Raw genomic sequence first — 16,410 nt, forward strand, 5'->3', positions numbered from 1 at the left:
GTTCTACTTGCATACCCAATAACATATACATGCCTATTTAATTGTATTTAAAAACGTTAAAGATATAAATCTCTATGTAGTTTTAGAATTGGTCATCATCTTGATTTTTTTTATGATTTTTGATCTCATGGGAGATAAGTATTAACATTCATTGTTGTGCTGTTGTGTCTATACTTTCCCAACAGTTTGCAATATGACAACTTAAAATTAGTCTGAGAAATGCCTAACGTTAGCAGTTTGGCAGTGCCAATATATCCGTTTATCCAAGGGATACAGTGGAGTCTAAAAGAAAAAAGGCAGCCTTTAAAACAAGAAAAAGACTCCTATATACCTTCCATGTGTCAGATGCCAAGACTGTCACAATCAAAAATACTTGAGCAAGGAACAAAGATTTATACAAAGATGGTTTCTGTTAGCTTGGAGACTTTGTGGATAAAGAAGTTTTGTGATAAACATATTAAGAATTTTAGTATTATCTGGTGGGTTTTTCTGGACCAACTGCTTTATGGACTTGAGTCAGCCATAGTTTGCAGATTCCCTGTGTAACTTAATTTAGAAGCCAACTCAAGATATGGAAGCAAAGATGATTCTGGCATTGGCAGGCAGGGGACAGGATCCTGAGGAGCTTCAATCAAACTCAAATTTCAATCAAATAAACTTCAATCAAATTATAATTACAGGTGACCAAATATTGTGAAAACTTGTATGATCGCACATTATTATACAGTTCCTTTCATTAATACAGTTAGGTCGGTCTGTTACCTATTCCTTAGCCTGACAAGAGTCATTCTTTTTTTTTTTTAAGACCTTAACTCATTTGATGTTTAAAAAAAACACAACACAGAACATTTATTCGTTTCTGTTCTAAAGTCACAGATGATTCTGAATTAGATTTTAAATATTTATCACTTTTTGAACTAAATGGATCTTTAAACATCTGGAGTACTGTTTTGCTACCCAGTGGTATTTTTTCCTCATCTTACCTGTTTTAAAAGTCTGTCTATATGTAGAGGTAGAGAGGGAGGGGAAAAAAGGAATCTGTTTGAAAATATAATTAAAATTAAGAAAATTCTGAATATGCTCTACCATAATATGAAAAACTACTAGCCAACAACATAGACGAAAGATGTTGGGGAAGCCTCACAGCAGTATGCCAAATACAATTATCATCTTCTTCCAACCAGTACAAGTGCCAAAGGAAAACTGTAGTGATTAACTAGATTTGTTTTAAAAAAATAGTAACAGCATTATCCCAGTTCTTTTTGAAACCATTTAATTTTATCTTTTAATTTATGTATGCTTAGAAAGGTTTTCTTTAACATTCAATTATTATTAATTTATTTGTAAACTGAATGCTATATATAAAAATCTATTAAGAACAAAACTTGATATTGTTCGTTCTGTTTAGAGAATATTTTTTCCTTAGATGGGAAAGAGAATTAAAAAAGGTGAAATGTGCATGTGTCTGAAGAGAAGTACAACTAGAAAGAATTAAGTTTGTGGTTTTACCACTTTGTATTTAACATTGCTAGAGAATGCATGTGCTGTTAATACTTTGCTTCAAAGTAGGTTAGAAGTCATGTGTTTGCCATGAATATCTGCTTAGTTTCCTGACTTCTGCCAATATGCCTGCCTGCCTATCAGAACGCTTAGCTCGGGAAGGAATATGGCTGTAGTCACGTTGTTACATTTGTCTGTAGATCTTGAAGTAAGAGAAATTGTTTTAATAGTCTAAATGATTTATCAGTTCAATACTGTGCTGCTATTGTGCACTTAAAATTTTAAGTTGTATTTAGTTATGAATTAAGACAGGACTTGATATGAGGTTGAGTGGATTTGTTGAAAATGACCTTTTATAGAAATCTCTTCCCTGTCTATGGATCCTGAGTTTTCATTATCTTAGTACCGCTTTCATCTAGAGAAGGTTCCATGTTCCTTTGCCTTGAGAAATGTTGAATAAGTTTTAATTCATTTTTCCCAATGTTGTCGTTGTCCAAAATTTGTTGGCTAGCCAGAAGCTGCTACTTTTATGCCTAGAATTTATAATTGTTCTTTAGAACAGTTGATCCAATAGGCTTTTTTTTATATGTTTAGTGGTATATGGTGGTTGCTGGAGGTAGGGAGAGCATGCTGGAGTAATGGCCATGCAGAGCTTGCTCTTTTTCAGGGGTGCCCGTGACATTCAAGATAGGATACTAAGCCACATATGAGCCTTTTGTTTGACTCCTAACATATAAGCATGACTATACAATTTTTGATATCTTGAGAGACTATAGACTAAGTGAATACCACCCAACTTCAGTGTCCTGAGGAACCCCAGGCAGTTTTACAGGAACCCCATAATCTTGTTTACTTTGTGTATAAAAAAGCACCGAAATATTTTATAGCGTTTGTCTCTCCTCTGATATAAATACAAAACATTACATAGTCTTTCAGGTCTGTATAGTAAGGCAAATACAGCACCAAGGTATGTGTGTTAGCCCATGTTCATGTGAATCTTACTTTTAAAGTACAAGTATTTGTGTGCATTTGTATGTAAGTGCTTTAGTGTAGTTTGACACAGAACTTGAGAGCCATTGAGCAGCTTCCAAAGGGCACAATTCTGTTTTTTAAGAGCTAAATATTAGTCTGTGTGACGCTGTGAAAAATCGGTGTGTTTTTTTTTTTTTTTTTATTCCCCCCAAATCAGTAGGTGTGCTAGTTTCCCTTCTATACTGAAACTGTTATGTGACTGTTGCTTTCTATTTCTGGAATCTTTCTGTCCAATGTCTTTGCTTATTTTTCATCCTGCTGTGTCATGTTGAGAATAAGGAATCTTTGCATGATTAAACAATTTGGTTATTTGCATTGTTTTTATGCAATTTTATTAAAGAATGGGCAAGGAAAGAATTCTGTACCTACGTGTAGCAACTTTGTGCAGTGTTTTTTACCAGTTGTTTATGACATTCAACTTCACATAACTGATATTCCATTTTGGAATACCAAACTCGAGTATAATAAAGGTTATTTGAAGTGTGGCTAATGATCAGAATGCTACCTGTAATTATCTGAAATTATAAATATGAAGTAAACTGCTCATCACTTCGGGTGTGCATGTCAGAGCCTGAATTTCTCCTGTTCAGAAGGAGCAAGGGTGAAGACAAAAGAGAATTAGCAACAGGAGCTCTGTATTTTGGCTTATAGTAACTGAATGTTTTTCATAATTAAATCATTTATAAAGTCATTCAAAGTAGTTATATTTTTTTCCAGTTTCTAATTGGATACATTCATTTGCTTAAAGATACCATACATTCTGAATTGAGGTAGTAAAATAAAGTTCATTCGCAGCATTCCTGGCATTTCAGACAATTTTATCAGGTTTCTTTCTTTTAGTAGAAACACGAAGTTGGATTTATTTATTTATTTGTTTGTTTATTTTCAATAAACTGAAGTGCTGACCAGGAACATGATAGAAATAGAAGGCCGATATTTCATGTTGTCAGATGGAAAGGGAAGTCATTTTTCTCGTGTTCCCAATTAAGATAGTACAGTGATTTTTGCTTAAAAGAATGCTCGTTTGGAGGAACAAATAATACACTTGGAAATTTGGTGGGTGGTGTAGGAGTGGAGAGAATTACATGCAAAAATTGGAACGAGCATACTGTCTGTCATTTGAAAACTAACTCAGTTAATGAATTTGTCAAAGAATGCAAGGAATTTCAGAAATTAAAATAATTAGTGACATATTTAGTTTTGGCCAGGAGTTAATAATAAAATATTTGTGACTGAAAAATAAATGCTGGCAAGGAGGTTATAGAAAGTTGCACAATATCATGAACAACTGCAAGTTTATCTGCATTGTACCATTCTGTTTTTTCTAACTGGAAGCATAGTGGTTCCTAAGTTTGAGAAATTGAGAAACTTATTGAGAAATTTGAACTACTTTTCTTGTGAAGAAATTCCAAATTTGGTGGATCAGGCTGGAGATGACTATATAGATCCAGATACAGATATCTGTATTCCTTGTCTCAGGGAACTTTATTTTAGATACACCGGGGCATGGCTTTACAGATGAGTTTTAGCAAGTTGAACTACATCTAGAAGGTTTTAGAAAGTTCAGGTAACCATTGGAATGATCTCCTCTTAGTTGACTTCATTACTAGTTTCAAACAAGGCATACACTTCTTTCCTAGTTAACAGTCTTTTTGAAATCCTGAGAAATGTGGACTTCTTATAAGAATGCCAAAATTTTACCTAGAGATGGCTTATTAATTGAAATGTTTCTGTTTTCAAGGGAACAAAAGAAACCGAAGGTGAAGAGGAGTCTGGTTTAATTCCGCCTGCTGAAGTATTTGCTCCTAAAAGTTTGGTGTTGGTGTCCAGACTAGATTATCCAGAAATTTTCAGGGTAAAGAACTTACCGTTGCTATTTATAATCTCTGTCAGCAGACAAATCTGTTTTTAATGAATAGCAGTCACAGGACTCTGATTTAAAGCATCTCAGGACTGATTTGGGAATTTAACAGCAAAAGTAGAGCTTAGATTGAACTAGATAAAATTCAATGTTTATGACAGTAAATAGCCCCTATAGGTTAAAGCAGTGCTTTTTTTTTTTTTTTTTAACACTCCAAGTCCATTTAAATCTATGTAGAAGACAAAATAGAGATTTTTCTGGGCTCAGATTACTATATGTTGAGGGAAATTATTAAGACAAAAATTAACTTGCTTAGGTAAAAATAACACATTAATGATAATCGATTAAATAAATAGTGATAAGTTAATAGTGGAATCCAAATTTTCTTTCATTTATAAGATAAACATGTCAGAGCTCCTTCCAGATAAAATTAAGATTCATAACGGAGATTTAGGATCTTGGATCACTTTCAGCCGATGAGATATGGCTGATGGGAGAAATTAAGAGTTTAAATTTTTATTAAGCTAATATATATTAACAGAAAGAAATATACTTCAGTGTACAGATCAAGGGAGGAAAATCATTCGACAGTAAGTTGTCATTGAACATGAAGAATGATTGTACCAACTCAGACTAACAATCCACATAACCCAGTATTTTGTCTGCTAGCATCGGTTAGCAAATGCAGTGCCAAATGTGTAAAAAAAAATGGCAGGCTGTAGAAATAATTACACAGAATACTTTCCTAGTCCGGTGTGAATTATAGTTTAATGACATCCTGAACCAGAGGTGTCAATTGTATGGGTTTTCATATAATTTGTCCAATTTCTTAACTCTCGATTTTACAACATCCCATGGCAAGGAGTTTCTCAGCTTAACTATGTGTTGTATGAAAAGTTACTGTTGGAATTATGTCTAAGAAGAGAATTCCTAAGATATTTACTGAATTATCAAAATTGTAGCAGTTAAAAGGCACCAAAAGGATGTTGTGGGACAGAGTTATTTCCTTTTATTCAAAGGCTGTTTGGAACATAATGTTAAATTATCTTACATTAAATTAAAAATGATAAAGCTGTATCGTGATTTCTCAATCAAAACTGAATCCATGCAAAACAAATACAGAAATGCTGAAATGTTAATGTGCTATTCATTCTAAAAACATGTTTATATTGAAATAATAAAATAAAGAATACAAGTTAAACAACGTACAGAATTGTTGATTCTTGATGTTAGTTTTACAGTGAACATCGAAAGCTCATTGGTTCATCAGTGTTTTACTCTGGAAACCAGTCAGGTTTAGGTCCAGAGAATTCAAAGTGCAGACAAAACTATAATGATTTTATCATTTTAAAAAGTAATTAGTAGTAAAGCACTTTTTATATAATTGAACAAACTCAAATAATTAAATATTGAATTTCTTCTACAAAAGAGGATATCTGCACCTGCCAACACATACATCACTTTTAAGTAGCCAAGTTAATTTTTTTAATGAGTGATTGCTTTGATAGCAACTTACTTTGTCTTAGATTGGAATGTACTTCACTAAGTTATCTATTAAGACACTTTTTAAAAAATTATATACATATATCTTTAAGTAATTTGATGTGTGCCCTTCCTGTATAGCAGGCTAACATATTTTGTGTGTCTTTCTAGGCATGCCTGGGACTGATCTATACTGTGTATGTGGACAGCCTGAATGTGTCACTGGAGACTCTCATTGCAAATCTCTGTTCATGCCTTGTCCCTGCTTCTGGAGGGTCTCAGGTAAATGCAAAAAAAAAAAGCGGGGGGGGGGGGATATTTTTCCAGTTAATTTAATTTATGAAGAAAACAAAACATAAATTCTTTAAATATTTTTGTTGAAAAAAGATCATAGTTCAGCTGAGTGCTTTCCCTGTGGCCTGTGAGTGCTTTCCCTGTGGCCTGTCTTCTAAAGACAGCAAAAATTCCATTCCAGGATAAGGTCAAAGGGTTAATTTTGTCACTGAGTTGGCTTTTTACAAGGCACAGTAACAAATCAAGCAGTTTGTGTAAGTTTAGTTTTTAATAATAATGTGTGTTCAGGAGTATTTGTGCTTGCTATGGATTTTTGAAGTTTTTTTTTTTCCTTTGCCATTTTTGACATGTCCTTTCCTTTAGTTCATCTACCTGTGTCTTTTCCGTGTTGCAGTTCAGGATTCCAATGGACTTTCCTTTGGAAAATGCTAAAAAAAATAAAAATAAAAAAAAATTACTTGGACATGGTTTTTTTTCAGAATTCATTAAATATTCCTGGTAACCCACACATTCAAAAATAAGAAAAAAGTTTGTCAGTAAATACACTCCTTTCTGCATTTCACATTGGCTTTCTGCAAGCAAAAAGTCAGGTTTGTTTGTTGATTTACTTTAAATAACTTATTCCTATATATTTTTAGGTTTCTTTCAAGCCAGTTGGGTCTTACTTGCTTGGTCTTCACATTATGCTGTAGCATTAGTAGGAAATTGTAGTCCTTATCATGAAACATACCTGGAAATCAAGAATGCAACTGGCAATATTTGAGGATAGATTTCGTATGCATTTTCTCACACTTTATACCCAACCTATGTATTACCAGTCTTCTTGAAATCCTACAAATCACAAATTCTTTCTTTTTTTTACCCATACCCCTGTTTACTTTGGTATTTCTCTTAGCTCTAAAAGAGGCAAAATCTCCTCTTAGCTTAATCAAGATCTACCTGATTGCTCTCCAGGCAACCATGTCTCTGTCGTTTTGCATCCCAAGCCTTTCAGTTGTGAAGGGGAGTAATTAGATTATATCTTGTCAGGAGCCCCCATTTCCAATGGTATTTGAACCTCAAATTACAGGTTCTGGTGGTCCACTTGGATTTCTAGCTCTTCCTTCTATCCTGTTCTCCCCTAGCCCCATCCATAAACAGGGCTTTCAACAGTGTCTTTTTCTGCTGCTAGAAGAGGGAGGAAAATGCATGCTCCTCTGGCTATTCTGCCTTCTGCTTTCTTTCTTCAAATGAAATGGTATTTCATTTGGAACTTTAATTTCTTAGTTTCAAAGTTTCATTTTAACCAGAAAATTAGTTTTTCTGTTTTCTTTTTTAAGCTTTGTGCTTACAGTGATAAATCTGAATTATGTATCTTAGAACAGGAACACTCTTTTGATGTCTATCTCCAGAAGACCTTGAGGGACCTCCAAGATTGTTCTTATGTCCAATGCTGAAATGATCAACTGCAAAGCTTTTAGGTTGGACATTAGGAGAAATTTCTTTACTGAAAGGGTTGCACAGCATTGGAATAGGCTACCAAGGAAAGTGGTTGTGTCAACAAATTTGGAGGTCCTCAAGAAACGCATAGATTTAGCCTGTCTAATTCAATGGACATGCAAGGATGGCACTATCAGGCTATACATTCAAAGAGACATACAGTTGTCCTCAAATGATATTTCAGATCTACATTGGTCAGTTCAGTTATTGGTACTGATTTTAAGATTCTGTATACAGAATTTTTGCAGGATGAATCACTTATCTGTATGACAACAGTATATTTATTCTGTATAAATTAAATTTATACTCAATTAAAAAAAATTCTTTCTACAGAAATTGTTTTCTTTGGGAGCTGGAGACCGACAACTGATACAGACTCCTCTACATGATAGTCTTCCTGTTACAGGCACCAGTGTGGCTCTTCTCTTTCAGCAACTGGGTATGTCTAGGTCTGACTTGAAAAAAAAAATAAACTACAGAGTGAATTATTTTCTGTTCTCATTCAGCTCAAATCATGCGCCAAGAAAGCTACATGGTAAATATTAATATTTTTTTTGAATGAAAGAATGACTAATAGCGCTTTTATCCCCCTAATCAGACATTCTTATAAACTTTTTGTACTTCCTGCCTGTGGTAAAATATCTGCAATGTTATCTGCTGTCTGCAAATGTTCTGTGAGCAGGCTTTTTGGTTACAATGACATTCATGGAAAAAGATTCTCCACCCCTTGGTTATTGTACAAACTGGACAAAACCAAGCAGGTTAATAAACTATTGTAACTGGAAAAGCTCATATAAAAGATAGTATATAGTGATATTGGTAACTACGTGGAATTCGTATTATTCTGTTATCATCTATCTTTTCATATCTTTTATGAAGAAGATGTAACACAATCCTCAGCAAATGCTTACTTGTTCATTACAGGAACAGCATCATGTAACTATGACCTGGGTACCTCAACACTAATCTCATGCCTCTCGTTTAATTTTAACAATCTGTTTTAGGTTTCTTTTCCTGGGCTTCTGAAGTAACTTGGAAGCACAAACTTGTAGGAGCAATGGATTAAGGGCAAAATCAATAGTCTTTTCTTTGAATCTGTGAGCCTCATGGTTAGTCTTAAGTAATTAAGTGGCCTCAGAATATATGTTGTTGTCCAATCTTCTCATAAATGGAAAACAAGGACACATGCTGTTTTACCAGTTTACCAGTTAGAATAGTGAAGAGAAGTCTGAGAACTTGAAAAAGCATCCCGAGGGGGAAAGAGAGAGATAGTTCTCTTTCATATATTCTACAGAAAGAGAAACAATGTGCTTAAGGATACAGTTTGCAATAAAACCTGGTGTGAAATTTGACTGGAAAGATAGCTGAAATAAGAATCATTAAATAATTAAATAAATAGTTTGCAGAAAATTACATACTGAGGTAATATCCAAGCCAATAACATTCTCTTATTAAGGCAAAATAATTTCCTTTCTGCTATCTGGAGAGGATTTTTTTTTTCAGGCTGATGATCATTCTGTCTCAGAACACGATGAGGACTAGGAGTTAAAGCAGATAAATTGTATAGCAAATTTTGTTGCTAGACTCATGTTGAGGAAATTGCCTTCCTTCTAGGAAATAAAACAGTGAAAATCTTTTCCCAGTCTCATTCATAGAACTACTATTTTTAAAGATAAAGTCTAGTATATATTGTTTGAAAAAGGGTTGGTAAGCTCTTACTACTTTCCCCAGTCAGTCATAATAGAGAGTTTAGTGTACAGTAAGCAATTGTAAACAGATCCTTTGTAATGGGAACCAAATTTAATGTAGATACTTAAAATACTCCAATGTAGCCAGATCATCTTTCTTCTTTTTTAAGAGACTGCTTTCAAATCTTAAACCTTACTTAAGCATGAAAGAGGCTGGGGGAATATGGCCCAAATTCTCAGCCAGTATGCATTTTCGTAAGCCACAGAAAATACATCTAAGTGATTGGATTTTGAAAACTAGCTGCACTCTGGTCACCACATGAAAGAGAAAAACAGAAGTGTTTATTTCTTGAAGCCATGTTCTTGAATGCTTCAAAAATATTGGAGAAATGTTAGTTTTGTGTAATAACTCTTGCTGAGCATCCACGGAGAAATTATTCTTGTCAATGCAGTAGTAACTTGTGTTTCCTACTCCAGCTAGTTGTAAGACCTAGTCGTTTGGCAGTAGAAAATCCAGGCAACAGAAAATTTCAGATCACAGAACCATTAAAACTTATGTCACAGGAAGCGGTATCAGATCAAATAAGTACAATGTAATCTACTACTGGTAAGGTTTAATTGTATCCTTCCTAAAAGAATATTATTCCAAATGGAATATTATTTTGTTGATAGTGGTTTAAATTAAAAAATGCAGCTAATGTATTCTAGATGCTACTTATCCTGACCACAGTCAGGTTTTACTTGGGTTATTATGTCATTAATATTACTCAGAGCATACTACAGGCCATGGTTCAAACATGAAAAGGCCCAACAACATTTTCTCTTTTGTGAAAATGTAAAATATGGCATGAGGCACCGTAAGTATTGTATGGTATGTCATGTGGTATGGTATGCTTATTCTGTAAGTGTGGTATGAGGTACCTAAGTTAAGGCAGTTTATTTGGGGCAATTCTAGTGAAGGTTACTGTAAATTCACAGTTCTGAAAATGTCAAAGAAAGCAAGACTTTTAGCCAGTGCTTAGTTTAGCTAACATGTGACACTTGTCCGTTGTGTGGCAAACTTGGGTTGTGTTTTATGTCTCAGGATTGATCTGAGACCAACAACAAAGGCAATCTGAAATGTCATTGTATGCATCAGATTTATAGAGAGAAGCTGCGTGAAGGGAGAGTGGGAATGTAAATATGGAAGGGGAAATCAAGAGGGCCATCTCTTCCTCTTGCATTCTTAATAAGCTCGTGTGCAGAGTGAGCTTTATAAATTCCACTCATGTATAAAACTGAATAACAACACTTTCATATGAGAATTGAAAATCACTTTCAGACACATGGGATTTAAGTCAATTTTATTAATCACGTTTTATTAATGAATAAATGTTGACAGATGTCATGTAACTTTCTGAAGATACTATAGAAGAGTATTAGAGAGTTTGGAGTGTGACCAGGACTCCTAGATTGTTGTGCTAGCTATCAGTAATTATTTAGCTTTATTTTTTGAAATTGTGTAATTCCTTTTTAAATCACTTACACTTTCTAGTGTCTGCACATCTGACTTACTCTTCTTTTCCCATTGTCCATTAGCATATTTGCTATGAACAGTCTGATTTCTATATTTTTACTGCTTTCTTTTCTTACCCTAAGTCGCACTAAATTTTGGAGGTCCAGTCTTTCTTGCTTTATGGTGGCTTGTAAGGAGTACAAGAGTCAGTAAGCATGTAAGTACCTAGTACCCCTTCCAAGTATGCTGCACATACTGGGTATGAAAGAAGGATATAAAAATCAGCAGGAGATGGAGAGAAAGGGAGAAATTGCAAGAAAGCTTGCTCATTACTCACAATTCTGGGTAGTGACACTTCATTTGGCCTGAAGAAGAGAAAGATAGAGGAAAGTATGTGATTATAAAACTCGGCACATCATCACACAGAGAATCTACAGGCTTACATCGTGTTTCTCTGAGGAGATCATACAAGTTCCTAGGAGGAAGAAAAAACATATTATTCCAAAATTATCCCAGTACCCCATCTTTTCTGTTGAGGCATCATTTTTTCGTTTACAACACTTTCAGATCTTATAGGAGAAACCTATCTGATGGTCTTGTGTAGCTCCTCTTTCTGTCTCTCTCCTATTCTGTGGTGTGATGGAGGCCAATCTTTTTTAAAATTCTGTAGAGTGGGAACATTAGTTCCCAGCTGATGTCCCTTTCAAAGTTTTTTGTCTGAGTATCTGAGAATATAGCACAATAGTAGATTCACCTTGTGTCTTGTAAGGACAGAAATTAAAAAATGTTTGCATTTACTTAGTGTATGCCACTTTACAGAATAGCCCTAGTTCCTTTCACATGTAGGTGGTGTATCTCTTTGAAAGGATTGTTATGTTTCTCTAGAGGCCAAGGTTTGTTAATGTGAAATTTCTGTTTGGATTTACTGGAAAAGAGTTATATCTGTATGCAAAGGTTGTGGAATAAAACAAACAAACAAAGAAGCTAAATGCATGTTTGTCTCTACTGACCTGGGCAAAAGCTTTTGACTTCTGTTGTCCAGCAGAGTGTTGGACAGTAGTTTAATGACAGCTGTGATTCCATCAAGTGCCTGTGTTCAGGACACAAATATTGACTATGCTCTTTGTCAAGTAACGATATGTTCAGTTATTTCTTTTCTGGTACAAGTCATTTAATCCTATTTAAATTATTAATAGAAAAATGAGGAGTAGTTAGAAAAATATTTGTGAACTGATTAAATCACCTTTTTAAAAATAGCTCTTTGAGAAAGATGGGCAGCAAGACAAAATTTACCACTATGAATAGATACAAAAGTAATTTCAACATTTATTTTGAGAAATATTGTGCAATAGTAGTCTCATCATGCTTTTTCTGCTTGGCAGGATAGCGTGTCAGAGAATGACCCTCCCTATATTACCAAGCTTGCAGCATATCTGGAAATTTTATTTTTACTTAGCATTAAGCTACAAGTGGGAAAAACATCCCCAAATGTTTTAAGCTTCATAATAAGGAACATCAGTCTTTGACATTGTAAATCATAAATGATTCTTTTTTATTGAAAAAATTAATAATAATAATATATGGGAATAATGTGACAAAAGCCAGGCCTGGATCACTACACCTAAAAATTATTTCATCAACGAGGATTAGCTGGAAAAACAATGATCATAATACTGCATTTCAAAATGGTTCATATTATCTAGAAGTTTTTAAAATACTTTACTATTTCTCATTGTCTATTAATGAGATGGTAGACGTCTGTTAAACCTTTAGAACACTTTTGCACTTTTCTGGCTTAAAGGAGGTTTTTTGTTATGCTTCTCTTTTTGTCCCTCTTACTATATTAAAAATACATTCATGTGTTTCTGCTTCAAATTCATTTTCTTTCTCCAAACTCAAGCCCCAGTTGCCTTCTCCATCCTGGTGGCGGTGTGGTTATTCAGCACAACCTTTGTCAATCATTTGTATCTGAGAAATATGCCTACATCTACTCAATGGGCAGTTTTTCCTAAAGAACCAAAGACAAAGTTAAATAAGGGACCTGAACAATATGCAGCAAAACAAGAAGCTCAGGTTTCATCAGCACTTTTAATTCTTGCATGTTTCAAGGACTGGTAGCATGAATCACACTCCTAAACTGATCAGAACAATTGGGAAAAATTATGTTTTTTAAGAATTAATGTTTCCAAACATTACTTTCCAAACTCTTAGTCAAAGACAAAAGAGTTTTCCTTCCTTTGCTTCTTGTTCAGTCTCTTTCCTGGACTGTCTTCCTATCCCCACATTTCCTTTGTTCTGTTTAATGGACCTCAGACCTTTCTTATCACCATGGACTTGTCTGGCTGTCTGGGCTTGCTGTGTGGCACCTGTCTCGCCTTCTCTTATGGAGCAGTCTGCCATTGCTGGTCCCTGGCAGCTAGTGGTTCTTCAGTTTCCACTGTTTACCTTCTAAAAGTCTTGAGAAAGTTGGTATTTTGATACTAGTTCTTAATGATAGGGTTTGATCCCTTTGCTACTAACAGTGAAAGTCCTACAAGAGATGTAGTCGTGCACCCCTTCTTGCCCGGTGCAGTTTGATCCCGAGGAAGAGATTTTTCTTGATCTTAGAACATGCATGCAAGTCAGATTGTCAGTATGCTGCAGTAAAGCTGGCTTCAACTGTTAACAAACTTCCCAACATTTTTATTTATTTATTTATTTTTTGCTTCCCAGTGCACTACCTCGAAGTCATGATGTGAGCTACTGGAACATAATAGTTTATGTATCACAAAGATAAACATTACAAAGTTCAGCAACTGTTGATCTATGGAGCATACAGAGAAGTGATCTGGTGGAGATCATCTATAATGTTGCGTTTCAGTTTTAAGTAAAAAAAAAAAAAAAAAAAGGAATCACCGTGCTGAGTCTTCCCTTTTAACCCACTGTTGTTGGTGATAGTGATAGACAGTTAAAGATTTTCCTCTAATAGACTGGGACTTACCACTTAGAGAGCTATGATAAAGTTTTCAGCATACTAATTTCACATTTTTGGGTTCATATCAAGGGAATCCAATGTACAACAGAACTTTCAAGCAGTGAAGAGAGGTTAATGATGACTGATATATAGTAATGCCCTTCTGATGTTTTGGTTTTTTTAGAATGATAGAATGTGGGAAAATCATCAGACTAGAAAAAATGAGCTCCAGCGTGTGACAATCTGCAGAGCATATAATAATAACAGAATTTGGCTCATGGTTGATGCTTTCATTCCTAATAGAATAATCAGCTTTGATGGACTATATATTTAGTTAATTTCCTCTTATATAGATATTTTTTAATGTATTACTGACCTCAGGAAACTTTGATATTTGTTACATATCCTAGCTCAAATTAGAGGTTGGTTGCTAAGTTTCTAGCAAGTTCATTTCTGGTTGTGTAGAGGTTCCCTGAAAAAATAGATGATTGCTTCTTGGAATAGGCAAGGAGTTGATGTACTACAATAGTAAGAACAAAGGAGAGTTTACCTTAAGGGTAAAGTGCATACTGCTAGGTTAGGCTACTTACACCTAAGAGACATGGTGTTGGTTGTATCTAAATATAGGAAAGGGATTAAAAAAATGTGAAAGGAGAAAAAGGGTACACCTCCTTATGCTACAGAAAATGGTGAGCACCAAGGATAAACTAATATAAAAGGGTCATAAATCAATTAAAGATGGAAATTAAAAATGATTTCTAACATAAGAGGACAAAAAATTCTGAAACACCTTCTGTTTTGAGTGGCAATGACAAGTAGGATTGCAGTATCACTACATTTAAGATGAAGCTTGATCGGTTTAGAAATGTCTGATGTAGCTGTGGCAGTAAAGGGCTAGACTCTTTCACTGCTTGTAGACCCTCTAACTCCATGTTTCTAAATCCAGGATATATTAAAATACTCAGAATTTTTGCTTTTGACTACATTTGTTCACAGTTCAAGGAATGTGTTCTGTAATGTAATAGTTTTCATTATTTTAATTCTGGTTTAAGGGAGATACAATGTTCAGCCTCTCCTGTGCCTCTCCTGTAGAGTACCTTATGTCAACAGAAGACTATATTGAATTACAATGTAAATGGGAAAAGACATTCAAATAATATGCATATTTGTATTGCTGAGAAACATTATGAAGGGGATGCAGAGCCTGCATGTTAGCTGGCTTCAACTGTTAAGAAAATCCCCGTGTCTTCAAATAGAGCAGGATTTTTTTATATTAATAATGTATTTTGTTCAGAATTAATGTAGGGCCAGCTAAACAATAAGATATTTAATCTGCCCAATGTTGTATGAAGTGACCAAATGCAGCATTTTCAGTACAGTAATATTTATAATTGTGAGATGCACTAAGATCAGATCCTCAATGTTCTTGCATCACTTCTCTGCATCCCATGTTTGTGATGAGCCGTCAGTGATACAAGCCAGAACTTTTGTGATTCTATCAGGTTGATTACAAACTTCTTACACAACTCATTTAATTTCTTTTCTTTCCATGAGATGTATGTAATGTAAGATGGGAACATATATTCCCTTTGTTGAGATTCAACAGCATGTATGATTAAATTAATTTGGGACTGTTGTATTGAAGTATATAATCAAGAAACATCTAACCAGTCTTTGATCTCAATAAATTGTGTACTCTCCAGCCTCTGTGACCTGGCACCACCTGTTGCATGAATGGATGTTGCTGGCTTTGTTGTAGTTGCAGTTTAAATCACAATGGCCAGTGAGCTGTGATTAGCTCTATAACCCAGCGGAAGAGAATTTGCCTTTCAAGCTTTCCAAGTAGATTTCTGTCATCTGTCAGAGAACAAATAGATTACTGAGGGATTTGGACATGGCATCTTTACTGCTAATGGGCACTTACTGCTGCAACAGCAGAACAAAAAGACAGCATTTTTTTGGAGCCGTTGGAAATAAAAGGATGTTGTGAGAGTGAGTTTTGGGCAGGGACTCTTCTGCACTCCAAAGTCGCATCTGTTTTCTGTGAGCAGCCTCAGGTTGTGTTTTGTTGCTGTGGTTGAGGCGGTGTAATAGCTAAGTGCTGCCATGAGAACAGATCCATCTTTCTGAGCGGGAACTAGCTCACCTTGGACTCTTGCGAGCTTTAATGCAGGTTCAAAGAATGCTTGTGGGTGGGATAAAACCATCCCTTTCAATGACAGCCACTAGAGCAGCCTTCAGTAGATGCTGCTCACATTTTTACATTTGGCATGTGTGGACACACTGAGGGAGAGCTGTGTTGTCCACTAGCATGGCACTGGTGCCACAATGCCAGCCAGCAGGGGAGAGGGGCTCCGAAATTTATTGGGTGGCAGGGACTGATGTTTCCTGTAGTGTTTGCTGTTTAGCAGAACCACAAATCACATGGAATAAGATGCACACTTACATTTTATGCAGTCCAGTCTTGTATCACTAATGGATTTTTAGTGAGATGAAAAATGCAGTAGTTCATGTTAAGCAAAGTATAAACCTCCCAAAAGAAAGTTAGCTAGCGTAAGTAAATACTACTGTTAAAGAAACCCCAAACTGTATATTTAAGTGCTTGTATTTAATAAGCTGTTTTTAC

General features: G+C 35.0%; 1 protein-coding gene across 10 annotated transcripts in view; it reads left to right on the plus strand.

Moving 5' to 3' along the window:
• The window catches only part of SBF2 (SET binding factor 2), a 300,617-nt gene that overhangs the window by 157,312 nt on the left and 126,895 nt on the right, over window positions 1-16,410 (plus strand). For all 10 annotated transcript variants that reach the window (XM_048070135.2, XM_048070140.2, XM_048070143.2 and 7 more), the window contains 3 exons: window positions 4,274-4,387; window positions 6,047-6,157; window positions 7,982-8,087. In XM_048070135.2, the coding sequence (XP_047926092.2) occupies window positions 4,274-4,387; window positions 6,047-6,157; window positions 7,982-8,087 (331 nt within the window). The remainder of the gene's footprint in view (window positions 1-4,273; window positions 4,388-6,046; window positions 6,158-7,981; window positions 8,088-16,410) is intronic.

Source organism: Anser cygnoides, chromosome 5 (assembly GCF_040182565.1).
Source record: "Anser cygnoides isolate HZ-2024a breed goose chromosome 5, Taihu_goose_T2T_genome, whole genome shotgun sequence".
NCBI classification, from domain to species: Eukaryota; Metazoa; Chordata; class Aves; order Anseriformes; family Anatidae; genus Anser; species Anser cygnoides.